Raw genomic sequence first — 22529 nt, 5'->3', positions numbered from 1 at the left:
CAGAGGAATCTATGCCAGCCAAGGTCAAAAGCCAAGTAACCCACCTGGCTAGAGTAGCTGAAGAGACTGTGCGGAAAGGTCTCTGAAGAGAAATTAGTAGTTGACCTGCCACATCATTTCGAAATTCTCTAGTACAGTCTTCATAGACCTTCAAACATTGCACAACACAAAGTTTGCTATGATGTGGAAAAACAGGATAAGAAATACATTTTGAATTTGTCTTTGTACGACGAGAAATGATAAAAGAAACTCCAGAAGGAGTAAATACTCTACCTGCTAAGTCCAGTGCACGCACATCAGATACACGTCTACAAGATATAAGACAAAGTAACAAAGTCAATTTGGCCGATAATTGTTTGCGCGACAAACCATCATTAGCCGGCCAAGACTGCAAGAATCTGAGAACAATGGAAACATCCCATAAGGTGTGATATTTGGGTTGAGGAGGATTTACCAACCTGATACCTCGAAGAATCTTACAAACCAAAGGGTGTTCACCTACTGGTTTACCGTCAATATGAGGGTGACCCGCTGAAAGGGCGGATCGAAAATTATTGACTGTCCTGAAAGCCATACCAGACTTGGCTAATTCGGACAGAAAATTCACAATTACAGAGATACGGGATCCCAAAGGATCACTCTGTTGTTGACCACACCAGCGCACCCATCGCCGCCAAGCGGACTCAAAACGTTTGTGAGTGGAAGGTGCCCAAGATTGAGAGAGGAAAAAGAGAGCGTCTTGCGAAACTCCCGGCACTTGCCAACGTCGCTGGAAAGTCTCCACGCCATGAGAGACAATTGGCCCTGAATGATCAACGGATGAAGAAGACCGACAGGGTTGCTCAACAATTCCGGAAAGGACTGGATTCGAACTGGAGGAGCACATGACAGCATCATTGCTCCTGGAAACCACGCTTGAGCTTTCCAACAAGGTGAAACAAGGATTATTTCCGCCCTCTGTCGACGAGTGTGGGCCAACAATCTCGGGATCATTACGAACGGTGGAAATGCATATAGAATGCCCGTCATCCATGATTAAAGGAAGGCGTCCGAACTGATCGCTAACGGATCCGGACACCAACTGTAAAACAGGGGAAGTTGCCTGTTGAGTCGAGAGGCAAAGAGATCTAGAACACACGGGCCCCATTTGGAATTCAACGCTTGGAACACCGAGGGATGCAGTTTCCAATCGCTGGAGTCCCGAAGGAATCTGGAATTCCAGTCTGCTACCACATTCAAGGAACCCGGAATGTACTCTGCTATCACAGATATGTGATGGTCTAGACAAAAATGCCAAAAATTCTTGGCTATTTCCACCAGAAGACGGGATCTGGTACCACCCAGGCGATTGATGTAGCGTACCGCGGACACATTGTCCATGCGCAGAAGTATACAACAACTTGCCTTCTGAGGAGAAAGAGTTCGAATAGCAAAAGAGCCCGCTAAGAGCTCCAGGCAGTTGATGTGAAGACGTAATTCCTCCTGGGACCAACGACCACCGGTCTCCACAGTCCCGCAACGAGCCCCCCAGCCCCAACGACTGGCGTCGGACTCGATGATGGCATCCGGGATTGACGCAAAAATGGCCTTGCCGTTCCAAGCATCCATGTGTTGTAACCACCAATTCATCTCCAGACGCGCCTCCTGAGAGAGTGCAATCTGTTCCGCATAATGCAGACCCTTGCGAAGATGTAAAATGTTCAACCTCTGAAAAGCCCTGTAATGAAGGGGACCCGGAAAAAATCGCTTGAATGGACGCAGCCAACAACCCTACGAGGCGGGCTAAGGTCCTCAATGATATTGTCGGAGAGGCAAGCGCTCTCCTCAATTCCTTCTTGATAGCGGACCTCTTTTTGAGAGGCAAGAGAAGTTGAGACGTCACTGAACTGACCTGAAAACCCAAGAATTCGAGCACCTGAGATGGAATCAGGAGAGACTTGGGAACATTGAGGAGGAAACCCAACTACTGAAAGAGGTTTATAGTCCAAGAAAGATGCAACTGAACTATCTCGACAGACTGACCCATTATCAGAGTGTCGTCCAGATAAATAATGAGTCTCACACCTCTCTCCCGTAACCACTGAACCACTGGCTGCATGAGTTTCGTGAAACACCATGGAGCGGACGACAGACCGAAGGGCATGGCCGTAAACTCGAACCAGTGATTGCGCCACTGAAACTGGAAAAAACGACGATGAGGAGGAAAAATGGCCACCGTCAGGTAAGCATCCTTCAGGTCCAACCGAACCATCCAATCGTGGCTCAACAACATGTCTCGTAAGAGATGAATGCCCTCCATTTTGAAATGGCGATACACTACGCCCACGTTGAAGTCTTTCAGATTGAGAACAAGACGGAAACCCAGATCTTTCTTGGGCACAAGGAAAACTGTGCTTACAAAGCCGTGTGGATGCAGCGTTGTCTGCACAATAACCCCTTGGAGCAACAAAGACTGAATCTCTTTGTCGATGAAACTCATCTCTACGGGGGAAAAACTTAGAGGTCTTGGAAGCATCATCTGAGTAGGAGTGGAATAAAACTCTATCTGAAAACCCTGAAACATTTGAAGGATCCAAGGATCCGAAGACAGGGCCTCCCACCGGGGAAAGAACTGAGACAGACGACCTCCCACCATGTAATCCCCGTAATGCAAAATGGGTACCTGAATATGAGGAGTCGCCAGACTGGTACTGTTGACCTCGATAATTGCCTCGCTGACCACGGCCTCTGTCGCCTCTATTCTTGGAGGGGTAGAATTTGGACCTTTGGGCAGTTCGTCTGCCCCTTTGTTCAGAACCTCTAGAGGTCTGTTGTCCTCCACGGCCGGAACCGCGACCTCTAAAGCAGCCGGCCCTGTTAAAAACACCAGTATGGAATACTTTTTAATGTTAGCTTGCGCTTTATCCAGAGCAGAGAAAGTCGCTACGTATTTCCCCATCTTTTTAACAAAGTCCTCTCCAAAAAGCATTCTATTGGCCAGGGAACCTGGCTCTGTGGTAGCCATCTCTGCCAATTGTGGATCTATCTGCATCAAAAAAGAACGTCTCCTTTCGGTAGACAAAGCAACATTTGCATTCCCCAAAAAACACATGGCACGTTGTGCCCATTCCATGATATCCAAAGGGTCCAGGGGGGTACCTTTATCTTTAGCCACAACTGCGGCATCTAAAATCTTAGTCAAAGGGCCAGAAATATCCAAACGTTTATCCTGGCAACCTTTCCAGGCTCTATCTAATCCCTTTTTAGGGTCCTTAGCAAACTTGTGCAAAAAAGTTGCCACATTTGGATCCAAATATCAGTGACCTTACCAAGTAAAGAGGGTCGAGGGCACTCAGACCTAAGCGTAGCCCTGACCTGGTTTTCAAAACCCTGGCGGATATTATTTTGGACATAATGCGCAACTTCCATACACGGTTGCCATTCTGTGGACCTAGGGTGTATCAAATTTTGTGGGTTGAATAATAAATTCTTAGGTTGAACCTCAGCCTGAGCATCAAAGAAAGTGTGTTTTGTCTTCTTGACCTTCTTTTTAGGTTTCGGATTCGTCCGTATCAGAAGTAGTAGTAGAGGTACTAGGCGTAGAATCCTGTTTCGCCTGTTTATCAGCCAAGGAACCATGGTCTAACAACACACTCTTAGCAGCATTTAACAAGGCTTCAGCCGAAGCACGAGAAGAAGATGAAGAGGGGCCTTTAGATTTAGACTTTCTTTTCTTCGAAGTCAGAGACTTCGCCAAAGGCTTGAGCGCTTTAAGAAGCGCCTTATTCCTAGAACTCCGGTCGTGGGTATCCCGGGTTTCATTGAAATTCTGAAGTGGCAGGAGCAAGCCCTGAAACAATTCCCCTAATGCCAAGCACTATGTCTGGAAAACGCTCCAGTCAGCGTTAAATTGGAGCCAGGGATTTATGAGGCAAAGCGTGGGTTAACGCAGCGTGAAGAGCCGGCTGAAATTTCTGTCACGCCTGTTCGCACATGCGCAGACACGCGAAGGCGGGGCTTGAACACAGCCTGCTCCCTGTTCGCACCGAAGTGCGTAGCTCCGCTCCCTCGCCACAAGCCCACAACAAACAAGGAACCGAAGGGGCACCGAAGCCTCAACTTCAAGTAAGGCACAGTAATTATAACGCACGGGAGAGAGCGCGACGCGCTCCCAATGCAGTGCGCACTCGTGAAAAACAAACTGGCAATGAAAGACACGGAAAAAGGCAAACCGGCATTTAGAAAACACACACGCCGGCAAAAGAAGACGCAAAGGTCGCGTCTGGCAAGTAAAGCGTAGCGCGCTACTGTAAATAAACATAAAACATTAAACAATCACAATAAGAATGTATAAAAAGCACTTATCTCGCTGCTGCAGCAGCATAGAAAGAGGAAGTGCTTACGTCATTGGGACATTATATATTGATTACTGTCATGCTATTGGTGCATACCTTGAGGGGGCTGTTCTTCCGGGTTATGCTTGTTTAAAGTTAACTGTTTGCTGCTGTGTTTGTCAGTAAAGTTAGAGAAGCATTATTTGAGCCTCCATGGACTGACATAGAATTCCAAGAAGCTCTGGTCTGCCGTGAGTAGCGCATGCGCATGCTCTCCTTTCGTCAGGGCAGAACTAAAATGGAGTTGTGATTTGGCAATTTGATCCGATCACCCAGGTGACGGGGTTCGCACGAGCGTAATGACATCACGTCGTGAGGCGGCGGGACCCCAGCTACGTCCGTGCGTGAGGGGTGTGTTGGGGGCGGAAGGGGCGGGGACTGGCTGCCAAGCCGCTCCCGACTGGCTGGTTAGTCTCAGCCCACAGCACGCGCTGCTGTTTGTACACACAGACACACGCCCAGCTGGCGCATCCGGTCATTCATAAAAAGTAGAGAGTTGTGAACAGTCGCATCAGCTCCAGGCAGCGCGTGCAGCAGCAGCATGGGTCCCGCGCGCACAGAGCTCCCCCTCTGCATCCTCCTGCTGCTGCTGGGCTCGGCGGCCGCAGGTAACACTGCGGGGGGGGGGGGGGCAATGCACTGGGCGGGGGAGCACTGCACGGGGTGAAGCACCAGGCGGGGGGGGGGGTTTGAGGCAGGGGGGGATGCACGGGGTGAAGCACGGGGGGGGGGTTGAGGCAGGGGGGGGGGATGCACGGGGTGAAGCACCAGGTGGGGGGGATGCACGGGGTGAAGCACCAGGTGGGGGGGGGGGTTTAAGGCAGGGGGGGGGGATGCACGGGGTGAAGCACCAGGTGGGGGGGGGGGGGTTTAAGGCAGGGGGGGGGAATGCACGGGGTGAAGCACCAGGCGGGGGGGGGGGGTTTGAGGCAGGGGGGGAAGCACGGGGGGGTTGAGGCGGGGGGGGGATGCACGGGGTGAAGCACCAGGTGGGGGGGGTTTAAGGCAGGGGGGGGGGGATGCACGGGGTGAAGCACCAGGTGGGGGGGGGGGTTTAAGGCAGGGGGGGGGATGCACGGGGTGAAGCACCAGGTGGGGGGGGTTTAAGGCAGGGGGGGGATGCACGGGGTGAAGCACCAGGTGGGGGGGGGGGGTTTAAGGCAGGGGGGGGGATGCACGGGGTGAAGCACCAGGTGGGGGGGGTTTAAGGCAGGGGGGGGATGCACGGGGTGACGCACCAGGCAGTGGTTGAAGCACCGGGCTGGGGGAGCAGCGCCGAGGCACCGCGGGTTCGGTACCGCAGGTGTGATCCGCGCACAGCGCCTCGAGCCGTGGGAGTGGGACTCCGAGCACTTGCAGCGCTTCTGCCATCGTTCCGGTCAGATTTTTCACGCTCTTGGACCGGGGAAATGTGTGATGGGTTAAAAGAAGCGCCGCAGACCGGCCCCAGGAGTGAGTGCTGGTGCACCCCCCCCCCCCCCAGAGGCGCAGCTGGACCACTAGAGCCATATTGGGGAGGGGGTGATTCTTGCAGCATTGGCGGGGCTGCGGGGGCTCCAGAAAGGGCCTCGTGAACACGCGAAGGGTCTTTTAAAGCCCTGTGAACTGTGCGCGCGCCCGAGAAACTGTCCCAGACAGACTGTCACGCGCGACGGGTGACATAAAGCCCTTTGAGCCCAATGGGCGTTGCACGCCTGACCCCCCCCCCCCCCCCCCCCTGGGGTCACGTGACCCTGGTCTGCTGGAGCAGGTAAAAGCCCTTTAAACTCCAGCGGTTTCACTTTCATCGGCTGCTGAGCACGTGACCTGCTGCGGGGGCGGCAACAGCTGGAGGCCAGCTGAGGGAGTCACCTGAGGGGCCCCTAGAAACTGAGATCTACGGGGAGGGAGGGAGGGGAGCGTGAGAGGGAGTGGCTGCACGCGAGGCAGAAACACCAATCACATGCACTCGATGGAGCCCGATGAGTGGCACTAGGGGCAGATTTACAAGCCCCCTGCGCCGCCGGTGCATCACGTTGCGTGACGCACCGGTGGCGCAGCCTGCTAAGGGATATTTACAAGCACAGGTAAAGTCACCCTGCATGACTTAACCTGTGCTTGTAAATATCGCCCCTGTTCACGCAACACTTCGCGTGTTAGGGGCGGGACATGGGTGTTGCTGTGGGTGTTCCCACGCAACACCCATGTCGGCTGATGCATTTCCAGATTTACGAGAAATCAAAAACCTGGAAATGCGTCAGTTTGTTTCGCCACCATAGGGGTGGCTTAGCCAAGCGAAACGAGGAGAAATGTTTTAATTTCTCCTCGTTTTTTCCTCTTTCAATGCGTGCTGCGTTCTACAGCACACATTGAAGGAGGAAAATGCCTGCAGTGATTGCTTTTGTGCAGGAAGGGGCCCCTTCCTGCAGAGAAACAATCTCCCCATGACGCAGGCATCCTTGCACCATGGTGCAAGGGTGCCTGCGCCGGCAGCTGTTTCTGCGGCAGCGCAGAGGAGAGCACAGGAATGCGACATATCATTGTAGATATGTCCCATTCCTGTGCTCTGAAAGTGCTGCAGCGTGGCGCAGCCAAGGGCTTGCAGTGCCCCGCTGCGGCACTTTCTTGTAGATCTGCCTCTAGGTTTCCAAGGCACTTCTTGCCAGGTATCTGAGGCCCCCTTTAGTGCTGCAATGGCTGCAGCGGACGGAGAGGGGGGCAGCACAGGAGGGGGTGGGCCGGGGATCTGAGGCCCTTTAGCGCTGCAATGGCTGCTGCAGCCCGGCCTCAGTACAGGAGGGGGGTGGGCCTGGGATCTGAGGCCCTTTAGTGCTTTTCATGTCCCTCAAGGCTGCTTTGCATTCTCCTGATGTTGTAAGTTCTTACAATGTTGTAAATATGTATTCTGTCTGTACAAACCTAATCCTAATATTATTTTTTTGTCTGATTGCCACTTCTTGCTTTTTCAACTATCCTGTTTGTATTTGTAACGTGTGCGTTTGTAAATCGCCTCTTGTAACGTACCTGGTTCTATTGTGAAGCGCTCCGACATGTTTGGGTAAAGTCTGCGCTATATCAAAATGCATAAAATAACTCTGAGGCCCTTTAGAGCTCCGATGGCTGCTGCTGCCTGGGGAGGGGGGGCGTTAGGAGTGTGGGGGAGGGGGGGGACCTGCTTCATTCTTTTTCGCCCCCCTTCCCCTGCTTTTATTGCACTGAAAAACGTATAAAGTTTAAAGCGGGACTGCATCCCAATCTCTTTTTAAACTACAGGGCCGTTTGTCCCACCACATTCACCCACTTTCTCCCCCCTCCACCTCCGAAACCTGGGGAGCGGAGAGGTCCCAGGGCTCCTGCACACACGGTGACCCCTCACCTGTCTGTGACCCCGCCCCGTCGGTGGTTTCCCCGTGTGATGCGGTCGTGAATGGTGCTCGGTTAAAGGAGGTGACAGTCAGCTGGAGATGGGCGTGTTCGATGGGGGCGCTGGCCGCACAGCCTGTCCTGATTGGCTGCATTAGTCCCCGCCCACAGCACGTGTGCTGCTTGTACCCACGCCCAGCTGTTGTACAGCTGTTGCATCAGGTCATTCATAGATCGAGACGGGGTGTGAACAGACGCACGAGCTCCCGCACCATGGCCCCCGCGCGCACAGAGCACCAGAGCCGCGTGCACCGCAGCACCATGGCCCCCGCGCGCGCAGAGCACCACTGCATCCTCCTGCTGCTGGGCTCGGCGGTCGCAGGTAACACTGGGGGGGCTCAGGAAGGTGTGATGCTGTCATCGGTGCTCCACGTACAGCCCTCTATTCCCTAAAGGAGGTCCTTCCACTGTAGGACACTCTGTTCTCCGTGCCTATGGAGGTGCCTTCCAGTGTGTTCTTGTGTTCTGAGTGTCTGCCATTTAGTGCAGTATTATACCTCTACTTGTACTTTGTACGCTTTTGTAACTTGCACACGTCACTTTTCCCTCTTGTAACGTATTGTTTGCCGCCTCTTGTGTTTTGTTTGCTCTTGATACATGCACAATTGTCACTTTTGCCTCATGTTACGCATCCTTTTGTAACCTGCCCACTTTTAATTTTCCTCGTGTGACATTACTTACTGTTCCTATTGTGAAGCGCTCTGACCCCTTCCGCGGCATATAAAAACGCATATAATAAATAAATGAATAAAAAGAGCGCCTAGTGCAGTGAAAGTGTGAGGATGCAGCCAGTTGTGTACAGCTCCGCGCGCTGTACAGTGGAGGCATGAGGATTGATGGCATCAGTTAGTGCTTGAGTGTCCTCCATATATTGCAGTATAATACATCTTTGTTTACTTTGCCCGCTTTTGTAACCTGCACACGTCACTTTTTCCTCCTGTAATGCACCGTTTGCTACCTCTTGTATTTTGTTGGCTCACGATTGTCACTTTTGCGTCATGTAACTTTACGTTCGCTTTTGTATTTTGTTCACTTGTAATGCTCTCATGTATCAGTTCTGTTCCTATTGTGAAGCGCTCTGACACCTTCGGGTAAAGTCCGCGCTATATAAAAACGCATAAATAAATAAATATGCGGTGCTTCGTTTGTAAAAGTAACTGAGGGGCCCCGAAGCTCTGCTCCCAACCTCGCGGCCATGAATCGTCGGGGCGCTGTACGCCGAGGCTGGAGTGGAGCTGCGGGGGCTCCAAGAGCCTCGTTAGCAGGTGAAGGGTCTTTTAAAGACCTGTGAAGTGCTCGGTGGGGCTGTGTGTGCCCGGGCTGGCGCACACATGGGGGAGGAGGGTGGGAAGCACTTTGTGCCCAATGGGCGAAGCGCCTGATACCCCCCCCCCCATGTGTCACGTGACCGGGGTCTGCAGGAGCAGAAATGAGCCCTTTAAACTCTAGCGGTTTCCTCAGCTGGATGCCTGCTGAGTGAGTCACCGGTGAGGGGCCCGCCGTAAGGAGGATGAGAAGGGGGAGGGAGCGGGGGAGAGAGGAGGGAGAGAGAGAGTGAGAGTCGGCACAGGAGGCAGAGAGACACCAATCACACGCACTCGAAGGCGCCTGATTTATTTATTTATGCGATTTTATATAGCGCGAACTTTACCCGAAGGTGTCAGAGCGCTTTACATAGGACCCAGTTTCAAACATAAGGACTGACGGTACAAAAATAATTTGCAAATTTTTGACTTACATAAGAACCAGTTGAAAACATACGGACTTAGGGATTACATGCGTTATAAAAAGGTACAAACAGATGAGTGGCGCTAGGGCCTCAAGGCGCTTCTTGCGACAGAGCAGCTCTGCGGGGCCCCTGGCCGGGGCTTTCCTGCCGCCTCGAGGCCCGGGACAGACTCTCTCTCCAGCCTGCAGTGAGTGAAAGCCTCTCCCTCGGAGCAGCTCACCCCCTTAAATGCTGCTGCTGTCGAGATCACACGTGTCCAGGGGGTCTCCGGGACACCACTGTAAATCAGTGCACGTGCAGCAGCGCCCTCTGTGTAAACTCAGCGCACTATCTTCAATCAGAGTAGAGCAGCTCAGGAGGTGAATGTGCCTGCTGCAGAGCACTGTCCATAAAGTGAAGCCCATGATTTCCATTCAGGGCACTCGTGAGTTTGTTAGAGGTCTTTGTAGCTCACACGGCGGGCGTGTGGCTCAGTCGTGATACATTGGCGCCTTGTCTTATGCAGCAGCTGCAATAACCTGTCAAGAAAACGTCTGAACACCTGTAGGAATGAATTCAACTTTATTCTACATTTGATAACATGGTTTGCGTTGGGTAGCACCAGACACTTATTAATGTCATCAGACTTCACCGTGTGCTGGACACACACCTGACGTCACCACATAGTACAATAAGGTCTTCCTATCTCGAAAGGAATGCGTAACAATTTAGATTTCCCTACACTAATCCATATGAAATCCACTTTGGGTTCTGGGGTAGTGTGCTGCATACCAAAAATCGCTTCAACGCCTCGTCAGGGGTAGTAAGCGCTATATAAATACCATTACAGTTTAACAAATAAATCTTCATCAATTTATCTTTATCCACTGAAAAAAGTAACCAAGCTGGTCTTGCACATTTCTTTGCACTGGGAAATATTAATTTGTTTTACACATAGTTTCACCTTTCACATGTTTAAAGGTGGAGAAAGAATGTCTTATCCGTTTAGGAGCATGTGATTACACAACATGCACGTCTTTTACCTTGGTGTTGCTTCCTATGGCTGGCTGTTTTGTTACTATGGTGCACCATTTGCTGTAGTTTTGTATTACATTTTCACCATTGCTACATTTCTGTAAACACAACAGAGCACTGAAACTTTTCAGACATTCACCCCCAGTCACAGATCTGGGTTGAATCCATCATCGTTCTTTAGCTCACTTCGCTACCCCAGTCCAGACCCAGCCATATGCAAATCAGTCTTGAACCTGTCCCTCATGGGAAAAGTGGTTTTCCTTGGACCGGAAACGAGCATTGTGGGAGAGGTTTCGGGGTAACACCCCTCATAGGGCAGGCTAGCTTGAATCCACTGGCAACGTGAGCAAGAAGTCAGGCTGTATTTTTAATCTGACCTTTTCTGAATGTGGAAAGCCGCCGGAGCGGTTTTGGTACATTCTTCTGTGGCAGCATCGGTTGTTTCTGGAAAACGTGTGGACAAGCATATATATGCTATATAACCTTTGCAAATCAAATAAACTAAAAACTGTTTTTTCCTGAACGCGGAGACCTGACCAACATGGCTGGTGACCGGTGGAGCTGCTCGACAGCTAATGAGGAGATTGGCCCTGTTTCCCCCTTGACCGTCACCTACCCAGCCGGACATTGGGCATTGTTCCTCCTCGTCTCCCCGCTATTACTCCTTCCTCTCCTCCCTCCTACGAATTTGTGAAACATTGTTTGTGTGTACTGTATCTTACTATGCTCTTGTAACTGATGTAACTTGTAACGCAACAATCCTAAATGTAAAGCGCTCTGATACCCTCTTGGGTTTGTGCTATATAAAACTATATAAATAAATAAAACATAAGCATGGGGAGACGCAGGAGTCTCTCTGTGTGTTCCAGCCTCAGTATGCCCACGGAGGAAGGGAGTTGACCGACAGTGCTTGGCCCCAGGGACCCACCTACAGCCGTGACTTGAGACATGCTTCTATGCGCCTCAAGAAGTCAGGCTGGTTGCAGTTTGGAGGCGCAGAGGACGACAGAAAGGTAGGGGCAGGTGTCTCCTGAACTGCTGAGTGCGGGGGGAGTTGCCTGCTCATGGTGGATGCGTTCTCTTGTGGTGGACACAGCTGAGCTCATTGAGGCTGCTTTTTGTAGGGCTGCTGTAGCGCCCTGTTTATTGGACAAGGCTGTGTGTGCATTTGTAAGCTAATGTTTTAATTACTGCATTATGGTTGGCAGAGCAGGGGATTTAAGGAGCCCTAGTTTCTGTCATTTGTGGATTTTCTTCCATGCTGCACAGTGTGCTTATCTGATATGGTATTGACGGACCACAACACAGCCAGGTCCTATCTGAACAAACAGGGGGGCACAAGCTCTCCAGCATTGTCGAGGATCTCCGATCAGATCTTTCTTTGGGCTCAGGACAACGCACTGGAGCGGAGAGTGATTTACATTCAGGGGACCCTGAATGTCAGAGCGGACAAATTGAGCAGGAAAATTCCTTCCTCTCAGGACTTTTGTGTGACCAAGCAGGCCTTTCACAGGCCAAACTACTTGAAGCCCAAGTAACCAAAAGTTTATCCACCTTTCTGGTTTATACACCTTTCTGGAACAATCAGATTATCTAGACCCTCACCAAGCAGGGTTCCAGTCAGCTCATTCCACAGAATCAGTGGTTCTATCCGCCCGGACTCCCTGTGAGAGAAAGCGGACGAGAGACTCCCCCAAGCCCTGGTGCTACTGGATCTTTCGGCCGCTTTTGACACGGTCGACCGCAACATCCTGGTCGCTCATGTCAAGGATGCAGGAATCCAGGGATCGGCCCTGGAATGGATAAAATCCTTTCTAACAGACTGTTATCAAACGGTCCACCTGGAAAACTTCAAAACCCCCAAGATTAAGAACACTTGCAGGGTTCCCCAAGGCTCCTCTCTTTCCCCGCACTTATTCAATCTATACCTCCTCCCTGATCCATGCACTAAAAGAAAGGAAAATCCAAACATTCAATTATGCAGACGATTTCCAGCTAATATTTCTGATTAATGACTCTCTCCCACCACCATCTCCGATTTCCAGACGACTATGCTGTTCATCCGTGACTGGATGAACAGCAACCACCTTAAACTAAATCCGGACAAAACAGAAGTAATCCTCACAGGAGACTCATTGAATCCTTGGAGCTCCCACTTATGGCCTAAAGAACTGGGGCAGTCCCCATCTCCCTCAAATTGGAGCCGTGACTTCCACCTGCTGCTTTCAACTAAGGAAAATAAGGAAAATCATCAGATTCCTCTCTCAGGAGGCAAAAACACAGGCAGTACTCGCCTTGGATATATCCCACATCGACTACGCCAACTCCCTTTACATGGGCATCCCAGCCTACCTCATCCACCGCCTTTAAATGATCCAAAACCAGGTGGCCAGGCTGATCCTCCAAGAAAACGGGTGCCAATAAATCACCCCCCCTTCTGAAGAAACTACATTGGCTTCCAATAAACCAGAAGATGCGCCTTTAAGGTAGGATGCATCATCTTTAAAGCCCTGAATAACAAAAGCCCTAAATTCATCAATAATCTCATCAACCGATATACTTCTACCCGCAACCTGCGATCTGCTCATATGCAACTTCTAACCATACCATCCTTCAGGCTAAAACGCGCTGGAGGGAGTTAGCCACCCTGGGCCCCAAACTCTGGAACTCCCTGCCTTTTGACATCAGATCCTGCACAAACATCATGAGTTTCCGCAAACTCCTAAAAACTTGGCTATTCTAACAGGCATACTAGTAACACCATAGTCTGACATCTTCAGAACAGCGCCAAGAAACCAACCTGGTGTATGTGCGCTATACAAATAAAGTTTAACATAACATTGCCACGAGTGGGAGACCCCAGTAGCAAATTTGTTTGCATCAGCTCAGAATACCCTTCTTCCCCTGTTCTGTTCAAGGGCGAGTGAGGAGGGGGCTTGGGCAGTGGGTGCCCTGTCTTGTCCTTGGCCAAAGGGAGTTCTTTATACTTTTCTGCCTTTTCCTCTTCTGCTGTTCCTAATCCGGTTGAAGCGAGAAGATTCTGTGGTGATGCTGGCAGCTCCAGCATTTTAGGTCTACTTGGCACCATCTGATAATGTCAATGAGGATCAGCGGGGGTTCCTTCTTCCAATAGTTCCACCACCCCCTCTTGCATTTCCCTGCCTCAGGTCAAACCATTGAGAACCCTCCGGCTGACAGCTTGGAGGTTGAGAGGGCTGGGGTACAGGTAAAGGGGGTTTATGAGAAGGTGCTTCCTCCATTCGGGTTTCTAGGAGAGCCTCCACTCTTTCTTATTCTAGGCACTGGGCCACTTTCCAGAAATGGTGTACAACTAAGCATTTAGTCCCACAGTCAGTTGAACAGGTGAAGGTGCTGGATTTTCTACAGGATTGTTTTGCTCTAGGGTTAAAGGTTTCCACTCTTAAGATTCAAGGGCAGCCATTAAGGCTTTCCAGACATCTTGGGCAATTTACAAGATGCAGATGGGCTCGTCCAGAGGCTTTTTAAGGTGTTTCTTAATCTCAAGCCTCCGGCTAAACCGGTATGCCCATCTTGGGATCTTTCTTTAGTCCTGGAGGTGTTGCAGAAGTTTCCCTTTGAACCTCTTGAGAAGGTGGATCTGAGATTGCTTACCTTGAAAACTTTTTTTCCTGGATGCCATTAAATCAGGGAGGATCCCTCTTTACAAAGACAGAGTGGGAACAACTAATCACTATTTTTCCCAATTCTATAAGTGAAGGAAATTGTGTTTACTCTCTGGTCTGCTCTCTGCACTCATTCATAAACAATAAAACAACATAATATATATTATTGTCGCATCCCCTACATATATCATGTCTCTCTTCCTGACCATATATAATTCCAAGATCCAACCTTAATGAAGAAATGAAATCTTCATTCTCAGGGAATACTTACTAATAAAAAGAACTTGGCACAGAAGCTGAAAATATGAAAATACATCTTTATTAAATTTAATAAGTGAGGCCACGTCACACAGAAGCCGTAGCAACTGAATGAGGTAGTCTGAGGAGTACAGAGAACAGAGGTCTTATATATGCTTCAGGGTTACAAAACTCAGCATAAAAGTAAGGGGCAGTCCTTGCTTTTGCAAGCATGCAAAATGCCTAACATTCCTTCTTACACAAGCCGGACAAACCCATAATAAAAGGACCACAACCCATATTATAAACAGACCATAAAAGAAGGAACAGAAACAGATAGAAGTAGGATAAGGCACGTTTGTGTGCACTAAAACTTAATGATGTCCTGTGCTCTGATCCTTAATCTTGATCAGCTAAAGGGCAGGAACTGGTTTAACAAGGTCCGCTTCAGGCAACAGGGTCAGTTCACTCCGGTCAAACAGGAGTCAGCACGAACTCGAGCTAAGGTGTACATGTCCTAAAAAAGACTAGTTCAGCCACAATCATTGGCCTATGTGAGGGCAACCACAAAATGGCTGCCAAACACAAAATGGAACCCACGGGTTCAGAATTCACAGAACCTCAGCCTGCTCCCTCCTGGGTCCGCTGTATATCCACATCAAACGGAGGCCTATCCATATAAAGTTGATTGGCCTGAAACCCTGTAAAATTTCAGAGGATGTCATTTCCTCCCGGGGAACCCTCTTTGGCTCGCCAAGTTGATCCACCAATCAGAAGACTTCCCAAAAGAAGCGTAAGGCAGCAAGTCATTCTCCGAATACGTCCTCTCATACCCGTAGTTCCCTCTCCGCTCACTCCAGTAACCAATCAGATGTACTAACATCAGTGCTCCTGGGATTGCCCCTGTAGGGCATATTTGGGTTATTGAGTTACACAGGTTCAAGGTCAGGTGTTTGCCAATGGGTGGAATAAGTCTAAGTGGTTACATAAGAACAAAGGTGCTCGGGCCCCATGGGGGCTGTACATGTGTCATATGTGTTCCATGCAGAGGTCAAAATCATTGCATTGGGGCTCACATGCTATAGGAGTAGCAGTCAACGGTCATGGTGAATTCTTATGCTGTACATGGGTCTCTCGTGTGTCATGGTGTCAGACTCTGAGAGTTTAGTTGGAGAGGTGTACGTAGGGTCTACAATGCAGTCTTTGTCGGTCCTTCCTACACTCTTGAGGAGAGGAGTAGGTAGGGTCTACAAAGCAGAGTCTGTCGGTACTCCATACACTCTTGAGGAGAGGAGTACATAGGGTCTACAAAGTAGTCTCTGTCGGTCCTCATACACTCTTGAGGAGAGGAGTAAGTCAGGTCTACAAAGCAGTCTTTCGGTCCTCGTACAGTCTTGAGGGGATGAGTACGTAGGGTATAAAAAGAAAAGTGTTGGTCCTTCATACACTATTAAGGAGAGGAGTACATTCATTGTCGGGGAGAGACGGTGGATGTGTGATGGTGAAGGTGTGAGACCTTGACTTCTCCTTCTGCTGTCTTACCAGCCCCAAGTCTGTCCTGGGCAGGGCTCCTTGTGGTGCAGAGGTGGCCACGTGTGGACCGATACTCTTCCTGGTGGTCATGCCTTCAAGATGGCGCCGCTGCTTCTGGTCCTGCTGTGACTGTGGAAGTTTCCACACCAATGGGACACTTGGACTTGGTTTACGGAGAGCCTGGACATAAATCATGAAGTGATTGACCTTCACGTGCTCTTGTTATTGGTGAACTCTTGTGTATTATGGAATCTTCCCTCTTGTTGGGAGATGCAGTTAGCACCCCAAATTCTCCCCCTGCTAACATCCCTGAATTCACCTCTTTCCAGGTGCCGCGTATCCACAGCCGACGGAGCTGCCGCTCTACGGTTGCCATGGATCCGACGTCCTGATCCCAGGGGCAGGTTTGGAGCTCCCAGGAGACGGCTTGCTGGAGTGGCATGTCAAGAAGCCTGGAGATCAGGAACGTCAGTGGATCTTGACCTATCACTATGGCACCAACGAACCAGAAGTGTCCACAAAGTATGAACATCGCGTCTTCTTTTCCATGAAAAATGCGTCTTTAAAGCTACTCAACCTGACCCGCCAGGACGACGGTCAGTACATTCTGGAGATGAATTCATCGGATAAAGAGGATGAAAAGCAAGTCCCACTGAGAGTCCTTGGTAAGCATGAAGGTGTCCTAGCATCAAATGTCTACTGGGAGTGTTGATGATGTAATGTGATTGCATGGCTCTCCTTCAAAGGGTTTCCATTGTTGACTCTCTCTAGAGATGAATCTGGTGGAGCAGGTTAGAAATGGCTACTTGGATGGTGGATGCTGTGTACAGCCATGGGTTTGAGTAAAGAATAAATATTTATTTTACTTGGATGCTTCAGCTTATCTGTTACATAGCATTACGCACCGAAAGCTTTAGCCTTTCCCCAGAAAATAATTGAACTAGTCCTGAGTGCGAGTTGATTTAGGTCCATTTAGTGTGGTATTGGGTGTGGCATTGGGGAAGCAGGGTCTTAGGATCACACAGTTCCATGCCACTGCAGAAGTAAATGTCCTTTATGGGCCAGTATTTAAGTACAGTACCCTGAAGGCACAGAGATAATACCACATGGTGAAGAGCCATAAGCGAGCCACACTACCCACCCGGCCAGCCGTCCTAAAGGCAGGTGCTGCTTTCACATGCTTTGTTGGTCACTTACACAGAGATCAGTGCTTTGAATGGACTTGTACTGCCTACTTCCACTTCAATAATTTGAATGGGAGTGTACCATCACTTCTCATCAGGAGTGAAATGGTTTGAATGGAAGAGTTCTAGCACTTTTCAGTAGGAACGGTCCTACGCTAGGATATTGATTACCAACACTTCTTAGCAGCAGACAGGCACTCTCGGATATTTAGTACCTGCACTTCTTAGCAGCGGACAGGAACTCTAGGATATTGCACTTTTATATTTTTGAATGAAACTCTCGGGTTCCAATCCTATTCTCCTTTTTCCCCAAGTCCTCTCGATTTGTTCTATGAGTACACTCGCTGTATGAGGCACACATGAATGTTTCAGGACAGCTGTACACAGACCAATCCATGGGACTATTGCAACAGACATTCTAGAGCTGTGACAGTTTAAGGGATTCTGATTGGGTTGTCGCGTGTGATGTCAGAGCAGCATGTCTGTTTTGTGTGACTGTGTGTTTTGAAGGGTAGCAGAGCACGGATTGTGGATCAGCTGGCCTTAGTGGAGGGTCTGTCAGATGTTTACTTCCAAAGGGAAGGCTCCGATGTCCGGTGGCCTCTCTTTGGTGCTCCCGACGAAGGCGTCCAAGCACTAACCTTGATCAGAGGTGGCTTCCGACACTCAGCATTCTGGAGGTGGATTGGTCACACGGTTTACCTTTTCTCAGTAGGAACTATTAGTTTGTTGGACAACAAACTTTGGGATATTGCCAGACTGATTCTATGCACCCCCTCAGGATATGTTGACCTGCTATCTCACAGTGCCACATCAGCACCCCTAACCCTAGAAAGGTAACAAATGGAATGGACAACCTCCGAGCATGACAACCCTGATCCCCCCCCAAGAAATAGTGGTCACAGATCTAGAACCTTTTTGCTCAGTTACTTGTGCTCACTCAGGAAGGTACACTAGAAGTAAACAAAGGAGCCTTTTCTATATTTTTTACAACCATGGTGATTCTTGTATAAAATATATGCGCTGGTTTCATTAACCCCTTCGCTGCTGGCTCCATTCCCCTGCTGTGCTGGGGGGGCGTGCACAGTGCCCGCATGCTCATGACGAGCTCAGCTCGTCGTGGCATACACCTCTCGGGTGCTCATGACGAGCTGAGCTCGTCACAGGTGCATTGGCTCCCGTGGAATGCTCCGCACAGCAGGGGAATTCTCCCAGCACCTGAGCGTTTGCACGGGCCATGACGAGCTCAGCTCGTCATGAGCACCCGAGAGGTGTATGCCATGACGAGCTGAGCTCGTCATGAGCATACAACTGGTTAATAGACAGGACCAGACAAAAGTGATTAGAACTATAAGAACAGTGAACAGAATGAACAATTCCACCATTGTGCTGAGACAGTGGGTATATCCTGACATCTAATTACTGTGTATAGTGTACTCCTGAGCTCCCTTAACTACTTACCTAGGGCGGGTGGTCTGCCAAGAATCCCCTACTGGATGATCTAAGTTCCCATTACCTGAAGGCAAGATATGTAGGTCCCCGTCTTGGTCACAATTTAGACATCTCTCCTTGCAGAGAGTCAACCAGAAACAGCTGGGCTGAGACTGACACATCGACAACCTCGCAATGACAGACGAGTCCAAGCTGCAGTCGGCCTGACATTGTTTATTGTCTTTCTGATAGCCTCATGAACAAATAATAAACAACAACATTTGCACAATGTGTGTTCAGGCCTTGTACTGAATGTTCCAGGTGTTGTGATTGTGTACTTACGAAGTGGAACTGTTAACTATGTGGTTTCAGAGAAGCTAATCCTGCACTGTCACACAAGCAAATGTGTGTCAAAAGTCGTCATGTGGAAAAGAAGACAACGTAAGAAACGTGTACATGTAAAATGGCGGTGTTTATTCCCGTGCCTAACCTAGCCACACGACAAATTCTGGAGATGCACCCTGGGAGAAGTGTATCTCTTGTGGCCTCCAGTCTTCCTTTGGTCCCCAGATTGCATGGAGAGGACTGTTGGCTGGAGGGGACATGGCTGCAATGAGAGAATGAAGGACTGAATATTTCCCTTTCACCTGGGATGCAGGTGGTTTTGGTCATACATGTCCTTTTACGGAGGGAGTCTATTAGAAGTAAGGTCATGTGAGAGTGAAGAGGTTCATTGCACTGCCCTGGCTGTTGGGTCCATGTGTTACAAATTAAATATGCAGGAAATGTTTATCCAAGTCATGAAGTTATCACTGCGTTGGTTCTGCACACCATTCACAGCAAACACTGCATGTGTGATCCTACGCGCATTTGAGTCCAGTTATTGCTAAATATGGACTTCATGGAGGCGACGCAATGACTTGGTTGTTTGAGATATAGGTTGTTGGAGCTTTATGTCTTGTTCCATCACCCCACCAGTTGCACACGTTGCTTCCAATGGACTCATGTCATGTGGTACACTTCCAGACAGTCCTGCCCTCGACACCGTGCATGCTGGGATTTTATGTGAAGTCTTATAATGGTATAAAGTAAAACACAGGTCCCAGAAAGCAAAGTGCTGTTGCCCACAGCATGAAGTGTGGATGGTTTAGGTTTCTTCAGGTTAATGACGGTTTTTCTTCTCTCTGGAACCTTAGAGCCAATATCAGACATAAAGGTGATGAAATACAAATCAAGTGGTGAATACGGTGTCCGGCTAATGTGTGAAGCGTCAGGTGACGTCTGGAATCTCACGTGGTGGCACAAAGGGCGACCGTTGATGCAGAACATCACCCACGATGGGAACACCTCGGTACTGGTCCTCAAGGAGGTGGGAACGGGCTCCTACACCTGTGTCGCCTGGAACCCAGTCAGCGAATTGGAAACATCATACCAGATTGCTCAGCAAAGCATCAGTGAGTTTCTGCTCCAAATTTTAAAAAAATGTTCTAACACTTTCCTACTCCTCGGACGTCCCTATATATCAATTTGTGACATACAATTTTAATCTTAAATGTTTTTAGACTAGCAGCAGTTGAGAGTTGGTTAATTTCATAAAGAGGAAATGGTCATAACTGTTTGTGCTCATTTCAAAGTACTTTAAGCATAAAAACTGAACCATAAAGTGAATTTTAAATATGCCCAAACATTTTGTCTGCCTCAATATTCAGAACCCAACACACCTGCCACGGTCTGGTTTTACCATTCATTCTGTTGTTAACTGTGTCATTAGAACATGTAATGCAATAATTGATGATCAGATGCACCCTGCACAATTGCCTTCTACCTCCTATGGTCTTTGACAACTCAACTATAAGTGCTGTTGGTGAATGAAAATGAGGGACAACTCCATGACATTCGTGGAGTAGTTTATTGGTCATAAACTCCAAGAGTCATGTAGATCTGTACTCCAATTTAGAGCTTTGGAGACAAATTTGGCGACGAGGATGGGATACATTGGCCACAACCACACATAAGATGCACAGTACCTTAGGTAACTTGTTGATAACTTTGTTGAGTCCAAAAACTCCAAGAGTAACTTAAACCATCCTCAAAGATTTGGATTATCTAATCAAAATTGTTGCATTTGTAGGGATGTAAAGGTCACTGAGGATTCCCAGGCCTGGTCCATTCTTTCCCCATCCGTCTGACACTTAGACCTACATCATGTTTAGCTTTTTTTTGCCCCTCTTGTCTCTTAAGTCTGCCCAACGCTTCTTTAAACTGGTTACTTGTTTTGTGTGGACCACTTACTTGAAGGGGCTTGGGGCGATGGAGAGGTGCTGAAAGATCTTGAGCTGCTCAGAGGTCAAGAATGTCACATATCCTGTTGTAGGTAAATTGATGCTCCATCCCTAGATAAGGGAGGGGTAAGCACTAGGGTCTGATCTAGTTCACACTGCTAAGTACCTGGTTAGTCCAAGGCTTGTTTTATACTAATGCAATGGTTCTTTCTTATCATTGGCTGCCTGTGATGGGGAACATGTAAGTAAACATATATTCACTGCGACGTGAATGGGCTATGACAGTTGTTCTTAACCTGTGGTCCAAGATCCCCTGGGGGTCCGCGACTGTGTTACCAAATTAAATAATAATAAAACGAAAACACTAAAATTAATAGAGTGTATGGAAATAAAATTGAAAATGTGAAAACATTTTCTATATTTTGTTGTGAATTAAAATATTTCAATATCTGAGCATTTATTAGGTGTATACTTGTTTTTTGTATTTTTGTGTTTTGGTTTGAAGTTCAAATCCTAGAAATTGTGTAGGCCGAGGGTCTCCAGCTTCCAATGGGGACACAGTGGCGTTTCCTGAATTCGATTAATAATTCAGTGGGGGTACACAGAAGTCAAAAGGACCACTGGGCTATGATGTTGACTCCATATAATAAAGGCTTGACCCAACACTGAGTGCCACCCCTTGGTTACGCAGCTGACCCCGCTTCTCGTTTGTGTTTCAGTGATCCTGTACCTCGTGGGTTTGCTGACTGCTGCGGTGGTTTTCAGTCTCCCCTATTTATTAACTCAGCTCTTCCTCTGCCTGACGTGCAGTTGCCGATGTCCTGAACCGTGGGGTAAGTTTGAGTAGTATCTGTGGTGATTGGGTGGTTGAGATGAGGAAATGGGTAGGATTCTCGGTAGAATGGTTGGTGCTTGGGTTGGAAGGAGGACTGTTGGGTATGGGTTTGCAGAGGGGCTTCATTTAGGGCAGAAATTGTCTTTAGCCTCAAGGGATTCTCTCACTCTGTTCGCTTATAAATCCACGTTTTAAAGTTGTGAGGATCAGCGATAGAAGGTCCTGGCACTCTGAGAGGTAACGCCATTCGTATTCAGCAGTTCGGCCTCCTGCAAACGTGAGCCAGTCTTTCATCCACACTATCCTGGTGAACCCTGAGAAGAGCAGTTCCACTCTTGTGCGATGTGAGGAGAGTTCAGCATATTGGTGGTCCGCGGTAGGGCAAATGTCAAACCACTTTAAGAACCTAGCTTGGGTGCGTGATTACTCATTGACTGGTACCCGCATACTCAGCGAGTCCTTGTTCACTCACTCTATGCCCTGCAAAGGTGTACATTTTGCTACTACCACTTTCAACGCGTGTTCAGACTGTCAAGGAAACCATGCCACAGTTGGGTTGGAGTAACTGTGATTGGTGTCCCTTCTCTTCGCCCATCAGTGAGGTGTAGGACTGAGATCTCCTTGTTCCAGGTGGAGCCACAGAATTATCTAAAAGACTTTTCTGCACTAAGAAACTGCAAGAAAAAGCTCAACGGGCTACAAAGCTGCATTGCTGAGTCCTTTCGGCAGGACCCTGGGATGAAAGCAACCCCTCCCCGCTATTCCTTGCAGGCGCTAGCAGCTTGAACAACTTTGGGTGGCACAGTATTGCGCCACCCTGCACAGGATCTCACGTTTTCTTGGGCTAAGGGGTCCACTTGTTGTC

General features: G+C 49.0%; 1 protein-coding gene across 3 annotated transcripts in view; it reads left to right on the top strand.

The window, feature by feature from the left end:
- The first annotated feature begins 4867 nt into the window (after positions 1-4867).
- The window catches only part of LOC144821552 (uncharacterized), a 57739-nt gene continuing 40077 nt past the window's right edge, over positions 4868-22529 (top strand). For 2 of the 3 annotated variants that reach the window (XM_078678735.1, XM_078678733.1), the window contains exons 1-4: positions 7973-8097; positions 16262-16597; positions 19744-20001; positions 21549-21662. In XM_078678735.1, coding sequence (XP_078534861.1) covers positions 7989-8097; positions 16262-16597; positions 19744-20001; positions 21549-21662 — 817 coding nt within the window. In that variant the 5' untranslated portion in view covers positions 7973-7988. Of the gene's footprint in view, positions 4982-7972; positions 8098-16261; positions 16598-19743; positions 20002-21548; positions 21663-22529 lie in introns of those variants that run through there. The other variant, XM_078678734.1, reaches the window with a different exon arrangement.

The sequence above is a fragment of the Lissotriton helveticus genome, chromosome 2_2 (genome assembly GCF_964261635.1).
Source record: "Lissotriton helveticus chromosome 2_2, aLisHel1.1, whole genome shotgun sequence".
In the NCBI taxonomy this organism is placed as follows: Eukaryota; Metazoa; Chordata; class Amphibia; order Caudata; family Salamandridae; genus Lissotriton; species Lissotriton helveticus.
This window is presented reverse-complemented; position numbering and strand designations above follow the sequence as displayed.